Genomic DNA, 13,790 nt, shown 5'->3' on the forward strand with positions numbered 1-13,790 from the left:
CAACGGGGGCAAAAACAACCAGAGGCAGCATTTCTGCATATTGAAATGCCTGTGGCCAGATGTTCCTGGGGTTTATCGAAATGTGATCTGATTAAGGGACCATAGGGATGGTTGTGCTGGAAATCATGCTGTTAGTCACATGCATTCAAAATTGTTCCTACAAGGCTAGAAAAGGGGAATTTAATACTGGAAAGTATTTATAGTGCCACCCATTGAGTAACAGAGTGGAAATGGGGGGGGGGGGAATCCACAAACCAGTGCCAGCATGCTTTGGGGAGTAGGCTGATGGCATGAATTCCGCTGTTTATTAGTGCAGAGACATGCTGTAAGCATTCAACAGGATGAAGAAAATGGGTGGCTTAGAAGTCCATTCATTTATAAAATGCAAAACTTTCCTTTTTCAAGAAAAAAAAGAAAACTGAAATATGTATATGGTTTTGATGACTAAATTACAAATGTCATTGTGACTTACATATATTCTATATATAAAAAGCAAGAAAAACTGCTGTATTTATTAAATGAAAAAATACTGGGTTCAATCCCCATTAAAAACACCAAACGCATATCATTTAGGAAAATGTCACTGATGCACGTTTGACAACTAAATTACAAAGCTCCTTGATATACTGTGTATGAAGCGTGACACTTATGGCCAATAAAATCAAAAGAAGGAAAAGCTAATCAACACTAACATAGCGTTTTGACTCACTACATATAAAATCCCATGCCTGCTCTAAATTGCCAGCAATTGGCAATTCCCAAATTCCTAAGGATGCAGACAATAGTTTCCAAATAACTAAAGCCACCAGAGGTCTGGGGGCTCTTGGGAGCTTTAGCATTACTTTCTAGCAAAAATCCTAAAGCACACCAATAGCTTAAAACCCACCCATCCCTGCCGCCAAGAAACATAATCCCAGAATTATGAACTGTAGGGACTGTGGGTCCTAAACAAGTACGATCCTGCCTTATAAAAAATAGTGAATTGTTGTGGTAGAAAGAACATGACATTTGGAGACAAAAGGCCTGAGTTCAAATTCCAGATCAGGTATCTATTATCCTTATGACTTTGGGCAAATCATTTAACCCTCCATCAAATAGGGAAATAGCAATGTCTATGTCTACCCCACACAAAAATCAGGCAAAATAAATGTAAAAATGTTCTAAAAGTGCCATAAAATAAAAACACTCCACAAATGTTAACTCTTCCACTGTACTGTGAGCAGGCTGTACCTAAACTTAGCAAGTGGGAGAAGTCCAAAGGTATCCAGCTACAAAAATCTCAATATGCTTATCATGATAGAAGGAGTAACACATGCCCTAGCTGGTTTGGCTCAGTGGCTAGAGCGTCACCCTGGAGACACATGTCCAAGTTGCAGGTTCGATCCCAGTAAGGGAGCATGCAGGAGGCAGCCAATCAAAGATTCTCTCTCATTATTGATGTTTCTATCGCTCTCTCCCTCTGCCTTCCTCTCTGAAATCAATAAAAATATATTTTTTAAAACATACAGAAGTTCACTAAAATTAATTTTTTTAAAAAAAGAGAGAGTAACACATTGCAGAAGGAAAGACACCAGGAAACCTGGATTTTGTAAAATTGATCCAGGTTTCATATGGAGAAAATATGGCGGATATGTTCAACAAGTTATTAAATCTGTGTTTACACAGTGAGCAAACCCAGGTTTTAGAAGCCTCTGTGGCTCTGAGATTGTAGAGCAAAACATTTGAAGACTAAATTAATCAAAATTAAAAAGTAAAAATAAAAATCACACCTGGTTCCTGATAGCTAAGTAGGCATGTATTACCAAAAGATTCAATAACTAACTGTAGCGAACAGTTGTATTCTTCAAACTTCATTATTTAAAAATCCATGACAGTAGATGACCTCCGAACCTTTCAAGGTTCCAATAGAGACATCATTTAAACCTAGAAAAAGTTTAATTTTCCAAACATTTTTCTGGCTATAGGGTATTTATGTATGTACCAAATGAGAAAACACATTGACTACACTTTGTAAGTGTCATTGTCCCATTCAAATGTAAGATATTATTATTATTAGAGAAATCTGAAAAGCTCTTTCATATCCTGTAAAATAAGCCAAGATATGTGAACATTATAAAATAAAGAATTCTACAAAATTGATATAGAAAACACTTGTATCTCCATACAAATTATAATAAATGGGGGTGAAATGGAAACCACAAGACAAATTCCTTCCCTGGCTGCTCTGGCCATTCTTCTTTGACAACCTTGGCTTTGATTTTCACGTCACTCATGCACACACACATATCTTTGTTAATCTCTGGTCCCCTGCAGATACTTCTGATCTGAGTTACTGTTCAAATAACTGATTTCTCCTATTGCTTCTCTGAACTCCCTAAACAGCACAAGCAATCGGCTCATCAGTTACCCATTCCTGACATGGTTTCAGCCCCGGTGGCCTCTCCAACCTACCCCCTCTTGGGTGGTGAAGCCCCGCACACAAGACCGAAGGGTGCTAAGAGAAGACCTCAGTGCAACCCAAAGGAAAACTCATTTGCAAAACCAACTCATACGCGGCTGCCCTGCTTAAAATTCCATTGAATCTTGAGTTTCCAGAGAGTCCTCTAGGCCTAATGGGTCCTCTAAACTTGCCTGCGAGTTTATGGTAAACCCAGAGTTTTTTAATGCATTGTGAGCATTCATAAACTTCTGGAGGTATTTGGAGGTATACAGCCAGTGATGTTTCAAGACATCTTCCATCTCGTAGCACTTTGACTGCCTGGCATTCATTTTCCGGAAGCGCCTGAACAGTTTGTTGCCAGACTCATTGCCCTCACTTGCCCAGGCCCCGATGGAGCCATCCCTCTCAATAATTTCAGGGACGTGTGCCAGGGTTTTGTGAAAATAATTGGTGATCTTGCCCTCGTATCTATACTTGAACTTGGTGGAGAGGAGCTCAGCAAAACGCTGGGAATTGAAACTATACTGGCAGAGGGATTCTGGGCACTCTTTAGCCGGGCATGACGATCGCCACACGGGTTTCATCTTCAGGTAAAGGTCCATCAGCTCCCTCAGAGCATCATGCCTCTCCTCAGAGGGAATTAACTCACAAACGGCCTCAACAGTCTCTTTGGTCATGAGCTTCCTGGCAAAGTTGCCATTCATCCTCATGATGGGTTTGAGGTTCATCTTCTTCCGGAGATGCTTGTCCAGCGTGGCCTGCCACCTTTTCCTCTCCTCCTTCGAGGCGTTGGGATTCCTATACACCTCCCCTATCTCTAGCTGGAAGATCTTGTAGAACTCGGCCGCATTGCCAATGTCACAGTGGAGTGCATCTATGGAAGGGACTGTCTCGATGAAGGGCTTGGCCGAGACCCCTTTCACCCGATCCCGGAGTTCTTCCACAGACTCGTGGTAGGGGTTGGATCGCCAGACCTCATAGCGCTCCAGGTTTTCGGCATGGCTTCTGGTTATGGAGTGGAAGACAAGGTTTTGAGAAGCCTCCAGGCGGGTGGCATCACAAAGGGTGCAGATGTAGACGGAACCAGACGCCTCCAGGCCTTCCACTTCACGGACAAGTTTCTCATCATATCCGGTGCCCCTGAAGATGAACTTGAAAGTCCGGAGGATGCCTCCCATCTCCAGCATTAATTCGCTGCTCTTCATGGCCTCCCTCTCGGCAATGAGAGGGCTCAGGATGGCCGTCAGGGTCTCGTGGTCGGACTCATCTGCCAGCATAAGGCACAAGGGCTTGCAACACAGTTCAGAGTTAGGCTTGGCTTCCTCAAACACCTTCACATCCTGTGAGCCATGGGCTATGGTAATCCTCATGACTGTGAATGAGAACCGGACCGCCTTTTCAGGGACCGCTGGCCCACTCCCATGCTTCTCACTCACATCTCCCATTCCGTCACAAGACTCCTTCACCACTACGGTGAAGGGGCCATTCAGGTAATCATCGAGGTCTTGGGCTTTCATGCCTTCCAAGATGTCTTCTTCCATGTCCATCAGAGCAGACACCAACGCTGAATCATAGCGAAACCGCTTTGCAATGGTGTCCACGGGGTAGTCATCCACAGAGGAGGACAGTCCAGACAGCCCATCAATAATGCCCACGTCGGTGCTGGAAGACACGTTCTTCAGAGGTGGCTGCCACTCGAAGGGGTGGTAGCCCGGCAGAAGGACCTTCTCAGCATTCCGAAGGGCGTGCAAAGGCTGAAAAATCTGCCTCCCTGTGATGGCTTTTACTGTTCTGTACATCTTGTGGTACTGACTACAGCTGAGGAAGGTGTTGATGCGGATGGCCAAGCACACAGCTGGCTGCAGGCCAGAGCCACGTCCCTGCATGATGGCCTCCAGCTCATCGGCCTGTCTGTGCTCGTTTCTCGCCCTCAGTGCCAGCAGGAACAAGGTCAGGCACACGGACTTGACATCTCCGCCTTCTTCTTTGTCAGCAAAGGCCTTGACTTGTAGTTTGAGCTCCCTCAGACGGTGCTTCTGAGCCCTCCGGGTCAGGGACAGGAGATGCTGGCGGGGCCGGCCTCCTTTATTAATATGCACAAAAGTCTCTTTGGAGTCCTTGTGGCTTGCTACGTGGTGATTATATTTTTCCAAGCTGACCTCCTCATTGCACTCTGGTGCTGGACATTTCACCACCAGGGAATTCAAGATGCTCAGAAAGGACTTCACTGGACTCTCCAGGTCAGTAGGGAAGCAGGGATATCTGCAAGAGGGACAATAGCTGCCCATGACTTTGAGGCATCTGAGAATGCAGATCCTGCAAAATACGTGCTTACAGTTGGTCTCCACGGGGTCGGCCAGAATGTGTTCACAAATCTGGCAGGAGACAGATTTCACAAAGTGGGCCGGGAAGTCCACAGCAAGGAGCTTGGTACTAAGGTGGATCTTACCGCAGTTGGCGATCTGCTTCATCACTTCCTTGCTACTGGTCCTTGCCTGGCCTCTCTTCTTGCGCTGACGTGCTTGTCTTGCTCGGTCAAGCGCCGTTTTGAGTTTTTTGCTGAGCTGCACATTTGGCTCACGACCCTTCCTCTTGAGCCCCCGATGGGCGGTGTGGCAGATGTCACAGGACGGTGTGTGGGGGTGCCACTCCATGGTTGCATTCCTCGGGAAGTAGACCTCGCATGGGGCGCCGCTGAACTTCCTGTGCATGATGCTCCAGCAGTTATGGCAGAACTCAGTGGGGTGGATGGAGTCAACATCTGCCTTCACATCGATCCGGAAAACCTTGGCAATGAGGTCTGGCCAGGAAGTGGCTCTCTTTTCCTTCTTTCGTAGAAGGACTTGAGTTTTACCATCCACGGGCCCGTGGACTGGATATCTCCTGCTGTGTTCACCACTTTTAAAAGAATTCCCACAGATGCGGCAGAGATGCCGAAGGTTGGCTTGGTGGATGGCGCTGTCTCTTGCCTTCCCATCGTCATGGGATTTCCTCAGAAACTTAGGGTGAGGCTTTAATGCTGGTTGCGTCAAGGCCGGCTTCTCATCACCAGCCTTGTCCAGGACTGCAGGAGACTGCTCTAGAGGGAGTTTCCCCTCAGAGGAATCTTCCTTTTCCGTGTGAGCTTCTTCGGGTGCCTTTTCTAAGGATCTCACCCTGAACAGCTTAAATTTCCATTCTGAAAATTTAATATGTGGGTGCTGGATTTCATCTGGGGCCGAACTGAGTCCCAGAGTGGGTGGCAAAGAGACAGCCATGCTGGCTGAGGTGCCTGGGAACAATGAAAACAAGTCAGATTAGGGAAAAAAAATGTCAATATCCCATGCATGTATCTCAGAAGGAATACAAATTAATATTCAAATATTCATTCATTAATTCATCCAAAAAGTTACTTATTAAGCCTCCTATTTTAATATCCTACGTTAGATGCTGATCATACAGCAGAGCACAGAGTCCTCCCCGTTCTGACACTGCTTCTGTTCTCTGTACCGTGTACCAAAGTGCACGCACCACCCATGGTTCGTGCACCATCTTATTTGCTTCCCACCCAAATCTTAGGTTCTTTGAGGACAGAATCTTTGAGTGATTCATCTCTGTCTCCCCAAGTTTCCTAGTACACCTTAGGTGCTCAATAGTTATTTGCTGAGTACATGCAAGGAAAAACTGGCTACTAAAACCAGAGAAAAGTCATATTTTTCACATTGCATTAGCCTCACTGCACTCGCTGGACAATATATTTCCAGCTTTTTAAAAGCAGACTCCCGAGAGGTTGGTTGTTTATTTCTTCCAAATGGGTCATAAAGGGATGATAAAGCTACTAACCCAAAGAAAGTAATTACTCACTCCTTGAAGGATGAAGTGAATCTTGAGGTTTATGAATGCAAACTAATAATAAAAATCATGGATAGTAATTTTGCTTACAGTTTTAATTAGCGAACACTGCTGCAAATTATCAGGCTGTGTCTATATTCGAACCAAAAACTACATTATGCTCTAAACCTGCAATAAACCACAGTGGGCGCATACAAAGATTCCAAAGGACTTTTAAGATGAAAAATTCAAGTCGTTCCAGATGTAACCATAAGCAACTTGGAGGTGTTTACTGGGCTGCCATCCTGAAAGACGTTGCAGGCAATGGTCATTAGCTCTATAGCTTGTAGCAAGAGGTAGGAATATTTATCTGCTGGTAATAACAAAAGCAAAAACATTGGCCCTTTCATATGCCAGGAAAGCCTACAATCTGGGTTGTGATACAGATATCAATAGTGCTGTAGAAAAAAAGTCTGAAAATGCCATTCGGGTCCTTTCTAGACCCAATCAGCCCAATATTCTCAAAATTCTTTAGTACCGATAATTGGAAAAACAGCAATTGTATTTCCAAACTACCATCCTTCTCTCCCAGATTCGCCTGGGTGAACACTCTTGACCAGGGGTCCTCAAACTTTTTAAACAGGGGGCCAGTTCACTGTCCCTCAGACCGTTGGAGGGCCGGACTATAGTTTAAAAAAAAACTATGAATAAATTCCTATGTGTACTGCGGGCCCGGGACGAGTCGGCTGCTAAGCAGGACAGGCAGCGGCACCCGGCAGGCCGGATAAATGTCCTCGGTGGGCCGCATGTGGCCCGCGGGCCGTAGTTTGAGGACGCCTGCTCTTGACCCATCAATTATATCAGGCAACACTTCTCCCACTCAATTAATGAACTAACCAACGTGATGTGGTCATGGAAGCTACTCCTCAGGTGAACACACTTAGGCCACGGGTGGCATGGGGAAGGGGAGCGCAAGGGTTAATCCTGACTGCAGCCAACAAAGTTTCTTTTTAGGTCATCCTTTAAACTACCGAAGTTCATCCCATCTTGCATGCATTATGCATCAGAGATTGATTTTTTCATAAAAGCTAAAAGCCAATTTCCAAGACTTGGTTAAAGGGAAAATCCTGTTAAATTGTTCCATATGCAGAATTGTGTGAGAACTAAACAAATTCCAAACTATTTCCAAGGTCTCATTAACCTCAAAAGTATTTCAGCAGCAACCCAACAAATACCTCAAAGTTGTTTATGCTTCATTGATGTCCCTAAATTCTGTCCTGAGTGAGGTCACCCTGTCCTGTTTTCTTGACCTCATTCCCACGTGTCTTTTCATTCCTTTAGCCTTTCCTTTCCCAGTCTTTGTTGAATGCACTCGTTGTCTGGAATTCCAAGGTAATAATGACCCTCTCTGGAGCTAATCACAGTTGAGTTAGTCAAGCCCCAGGCATGTTGGAAGGGTCTCTGGAACTATCTTCCCTCCCTCCCTGCTCCTCTGCTGACTCCCACTGGCCTGTAATGATATACCAGACTCTACCAAAATACATTTATCTAAATACCCGCATGTAAAGAGTGCTTGACATCCAAAGCAAATGTATTTATTAGATTGTTTTCCAACTCAACTGCTAAAAGTTTATTCAAACTAGAAGCAAGAAGGTGGTGGGGGAGGGAGGGAGCTGTTATTCTTGTTTTTAGGGGAATATTCACCAAAATGCTAATAGTAGTGATCTGTGGAAGCTATAGATATTTTGTTTTTTATCCTCACCTATGATTTTTTTACTTTTCCTAAAAGTACCATGTATTACTTTTAGAAGAAGATAGAACTTTTAAGAGCTAATGAGGTATTTTTATCTATCTAATTAGCAAAGATTAAAAATATTGACATTACTCGGCTTTAATTAAGGCATGGGGAAATCGAAACACCTTCATACATTTTGGGGAGGCACGTACATTGGTGCAGTATCTCCAGCGGAAATTTTAGCAATGCCTCTAAAAAGCTTAAATACGTATTGTCTTTGGTGCAATATATCTGCTTTTAGAAAGTTATTCTATAGAACCATTCCTACATGTTATTCTTGTGGAAATAAACATTCCACAGGTTATTCCCACATATGTGAAGATAGAAAGAAAGATTTGTTTTTTAAAATTGTTACTTTAAAAATAGGAAACAGTACTAATAATCACCAATAGGTCATTATTAAACTACGGTGCAGTATAGAATGGAAACAATACAGAAATTTAACATTTCTATGTGTATTGATGTATACGTTCAATTTCGAAATGCATCAACTTTACAGCAAGATGCCCACATGACAACACAGAGGACAGAGCAACAATAGCATATAGTGGGGCTCCTTTATGCAAATTTGTTCATGTCTGAGTGTACCTGAGAGGACAGAGATTCTGAAGGATATGCACGAAAGTCTTAACCTTGCCCACTGCTTAGAAAATAGAGTTGGCACTGATAAGAAGATCTCTTCATTTTCTATTTTATTCATTCTTATATCATTTGAATTTTTCACAACAAACATTATTTTTAAAATGTTTGTCATCAATTCAATTTAGGGGAAAATGTTTTCAAGACTAGATTTACATGTATATCCATAGTCACTTTTTCAGATTTCTTTCTAAATTTGCCCCCAGGGAAGTTTCAGACCTGGCTAAATCTCAAATATGACCACCATCCTGAGTTTATCTTTCTTTCCTGGGAAGCGTGTAGAGAGGAGACTGAAATGTAAACCTGTAAACAGCATGAAGTTAGAAAAGAGTTCTCTTGTAGTCATATTTTTTTCATAACCAGGAATCTTGCAAATGCTTGATCTCCTCGATTCTAACAAAAGGTCTCTGCAGTAGTCCAGCCTCAGATTCTAAAAAGGCACAGAGTCATCTATACACACCAGTCTGGTGTGGCTTGGACGGGGCAGAGCTGTCATTGGTGGTGACCACTATCATTACTTCCTTCAAGGGGTTGGGCCACCACAGCAGCAGCAGCAGCCCCACCCTAGCCCAGCTTTCCACCCTACACACATGGACAGCCTAGTACTTGGCCCTGTTTCCCCTCTTAACCTATTCAATTTGGTCTACACACAATTTCTAAGTGACTAATGTATGACCCCTCATTGCGGCATCTGTTCCACTCATCCATGCGTTCACTCCACACATACTATTGTCTACAACTTGCCCGGCACCATCATCCAAAAGCTGGCAGGATCAAAAGCCTTTTGTAAGTCTCAGGCAGCAACAAATTAACCCCAAGTTTCTTGTCTTTCCTCTAGGCAACGCAATGCTTGAACCACTTCAGAAAGAGAAGTGTATTGTCACAAGCCCTGGCCAGGAATCCTGGCTCAAGGCCATAATGTCAAAGCAGGGTTTCTACAGTGGTCTCAAAATTATTAGGTATCACAATCCTTAGGGAGCTTGTGTTTAAAAAGACACACACACACACACACACACACACACACACACACACACACACACTAATGCAGATCATCAGCTCCCAGGGAGTCTGATTCCATTGACAAGGGATGGAGTCCAGAAATTGTATTGTTTAACACACATTCCAGTGATCCTGCTGTGAGTGGCCCACAGGTCACCCTTTGAGAAATACTGGTCTCCTCTTTAGTCCAATCTGATTCAGACAAATCCCGGCAATACGTGGCAATAGCTGGGAAAGTACACATTTCCTCCGACCCTGCAGTTTGCTCCTGATCATTTTTCTTGCCTGGACTAGCACAGTATTTTTCCCCCAGAGACTCACACCTTTCCTTCTGCTGCTTTGTTGACTCAACCATTCAAGAAGCACACCTTAAACCTTCCTCTGCCTGCAACATTCATTTACAGTCCCTCAGATAGTCTGCATCTTCTCTATGAATCTACTGTGTCTTCCTAAATTTGGTATCTTGTTCCTTTCTATTTTCATACACTAGAGAGCAAAACCAAATTGATGTCAGCATCCCTCTCTCCCTCCCTTCATCCCCTGCAAGGGAAAAAAAAGCCCAAGTAGTTCTGATTAGAAACATAAAATGTAAATAAATATGTAACTCAAGGCAGGAAAAGCCCGTTTTACCTTGCTCAGCAGGCTGCCTGGGCAAAGTGTTGGGATGTCTGTAATGCGGTTGATATATTGGATACCAACAAGAAAGCCAAGTGTGTTCTCCTCTCCCTCCTGGCTCTCTTGTCCCTCAGAACAGACTGCTGCATTATTTATCAGCTTCCACTGCCCTTCCCAGCCTCCCCCACCACGGGGGGCTAACCACAGATAATGGCAGCCAATCACAGCCCAGGAGCCCCCAGCTCCAGCTGGCACCTGGCTCTTCAGGAAGCTTTGTTGGGGGACCTGAGTGTAGAACCCTGCATTGGGTGGGGGGGAGGAGGCGGGGTTGGAGCATTGCCAAAGCTGCCAGTTCACTCCCCTGTTTGGCTGGAGATGATTTTGTCAATATAAGCTCTTGCTTCTGCCAAGATTCTATAGCTCTGTGCCTCAGTTTCCACATCTGCAAAATGGAAAGACTAAGAGTATATACTTCAAAGAGTCAATGAGGTTATATAGGGAGAGTTAATAGGGAAGTGCTTAGAACAGGGTCTGCCCTTGGTAGATAGCCATCAAATACTAACTATATAATAATTTTTATTATGATTTTGAAATGGTATCCAAACCACCACAGAATGCTCCTACCTGGTCAATTCTCAGTTCAGGGATGTTGGGCTCCTTGATAACACTAACTATAAACACTATTAGAGTTTTGAAGTCAACAGACTTTGATGTCTCAATTTCCTCATCTAACCCAAGATTGTTAACATTAGCTCCTAATTATTGAGAGCAATAAGTGAGTGCTTATTGCTTCTAAGTGCTTTAATATCATTTGTCACAACAATCCTATACATTTGATGTTCTTATCTCTAAAGAGAAGCAACAGAAGTTTAGAGCAATGAGCAACATGCTGGTGGTCACATAGCCACTACATAGTGAAGGGGGGGTGGGCTTCTTTTTCTTTTTAATATGTTTTTATTGATTTTAGAGAGAGGGGAAGAGAGAGGGGGGGAGAGAGAGAAAGAAACATCAATGATGAGTGAGAACCATCTATCAGCTGCCTCCTGCACACCCCCCGCCCCCGACTGGGGATTGAGCCTGCAACCTGGGCATGTGCCTTGATGGAGAATTGAACCTACGGTCTCTTGGAGCATGGGTCAAAGCTCAACCACTGAGCAACACCAGCTGGGCAAAAAGCCTGTGTTCTTCAGCACTCCCCTCTGTTGTAGATGGAGAATATTGAAGGTCACTTGCAGCAATAGTGTGAGAATGGCTGTAAAATGAACATCAGTATACCTAGCCCAATCTGTATTTCAAATCCCCTTTATAATTCTCAGACCAGCTTTAGTACCACTGTGTTCAGCTAAGATGTGAGGGATGGCCTTGCTCTCACTGGGTCCTCAGCACGAACTGTCAAAGAGGCAGGTGCAAGGATCTCTCCATGCTCTGCTGCCCTTGCTAGACACTCCTCTTATATCCCCACTAGTTTGCACTTGGGCCTATCCCACCACACAACAGTCCTGGGGATACAGTTTCTGCTCAGTAAGTAAACTCAAACCAGGGCAGAAGCCATTGCAATAACATTGAGAGGGAGGGGAACTGGCCTGTGACCTCTAGGAGCTTTGGTGTTTGTATGTCTCAGGGGATGAAACCTTCACCTGAGGTTCGCGTGACATTGTGAGGCTGGGCAGGTGGGAACAGACCATTTCCTGACGACAGTGCACATGCTCCAGTCAGCAGGAAGCAGGGCCTCCAGGATGTGCCTTGATGTCCTCTTTAAACAATGGGGTCAAGTACAAAGGAGTCACAGGTGGCTGACATGACAGAAGCTGCCCTTTCTGTCCCTCCTCCATGCTCCAAAACCCTCCATCTCCACTGAACTCACAGAAAGAGAAGGAAAGGGCCAAATGTTCTTGCTTTACTTAAAAAGGAAACAGGGAAAATAAAATCTGAAATAATTGGGGGAAAGTAGCAGGTTCCAGCTTCCAAGGATCAGGCTTAATCCATAGACTGACTTAAAGTTTAGTGACACCAGGGTGACCAACCGACCCAATGTACCCAGGGCCTTCCTGGATTTAGCCCTGAAAGTTCAAGGCAAATTGGTTCAGCTGGTCACCATTTAGTTCCAAACCAGAACTAAAAAATGTTCTGAGCTCAAAAATTCATAAAGGGAATCATTTTCAACTTTTCTTGGAGAAATCAGTGTTCAAAGAGACCCATCAAAGAACATTATTCAGTCCATGGGGGATAGGGCATGAGGGTCAGACCAGATAATGGGAGATCTTTCTCTTTTTTTTTATCATATTTACCATTGATTTTTGTATTGTTTCATGTTTATCAGTCATGTATTGCTTTTATAAATAGAAAAAACACAAGATTTACAAATAAACACAAGTGTTGATAATGAATTTAAAAGAAGACAAAAATGTTGAGTGCATATGAAGATAAATTCTTCCAATTGTTTTGTTTCATAAAAGTCTGGATTTGTATATGTCAGATTCTTCAAAGGCAGGATTTCCAATATTTTCTTGTTCTTCCCCATTACACCTGGGGGCTCTTTCTCCAATTCATGTTGAAACCCTGTTGTTATCACCTATCCTCTGCTGTGAGATGGGTCCTCCACAGGATCACTAAGAAAAACAACTCGAGTGAGGGACCCTTCTCCCTTTGCCTGGCCACTAAAATGCCACCCACCTGTTCTTGTTTCGAATCTTTTCCACACAACAAATTCCACCTGAAGCAAACTTTGACTTCCATCATGAAACAGCAAAGTCAGAGCTACCCGAGATTCTACGTCGTTCCAAGCAAATTAAAAATAAAAACACTGTTGACAGATCTCAGCCAATTTAGCAAGTGGAAAGGGGCAAACCAGAGTTTGAAGGACTCAATGCCAGGTTCCAGCCTCCAATGCGGCCCTCCCTTGAGTGATTAGCTGTGGTTAATCATAGAAGTGCCAGCAGGCCCTACACAGACCAGGCTCCCACTGGGCACCTACACCCCACTGTTCCCCCCCCCCCTCCCCCGGCACCCACCTCTCCATCCAAGCCCCAATCCCTCCTTAGCAAGTTGCCACACATACTCCCCTTGGCTCCCTGCAGGCCCTTTTAAGAGACCTTTTCAAATTCAATTTCTTCCCAGACAGCCAGCTCTGGTTGCTGATATCAGTCAAGATCTACTCCCACAGCTGTGGTCTGAGTGTGTGTGTGTGGGGGGGGGGGGGGGGGGGGGTGCAGGGGGGGAAGTAGCAGGCTCCAGCTTCCAGGGATCAGGAAGATCACACTGCATTTTGTGCTCTTATCATAATCCAGCAGATGCTGTTTACTGACATTATGATTACAAATATAAGCATGTATTTATATATGTCCAGCTAGCAAAACTCTTGTCTTCTAACATCCAATTGAAGGCTAGAGCTGGAAGGGATCTTAGAGGTTCTCTGACCCAATGGAAGCATTTTATAGGTGAGAAAGTCTCCCTAGAGGACAAAGTGCCCTGTTTAATGTCACGGGAGGGAGT

The 13,790-nt window shown here is 44.2% G+C and overlaps 1 protein-coding gene across 1 annotated transcript; it reads right to left on the reverse strand.

The window, feature by feature from the left end:
• Nucleotides 1-2,565: 2,565 nt before the first annotated feature.
• On the reverse strand, nucleotides 2,566-5,697 carry RAG1 (recombination activating 1; the record flags this gene model as incomplete). Its single annotated transcript, XM_080640733.1, has 1 exon — nucleotides 2,566-5,697. One exon carries the CDS (start codon nucleotides 5,695-5,697, stop codon nucleotides 2,566-2,568), a length of 3,132 nt encoding a protein of 1,043 aa, XP_080496859.1.
• Between the last annotated feature and the right edge of the window lie 8,093 nt (nucleotides 5,698-13,790).

This window comes from Plecotus auritus, assembly GCF_963455305.1.
Source record: "Plecotus auritus genome assembly, chromosome: 9".
Taxonomy (NCBI): domain Eukaryota; kingdom Metazoa; phylum Chordata; class Mammalia; order Chiroptera; family Vespertilionidae; genus Plecotus; species Plecotus auritus.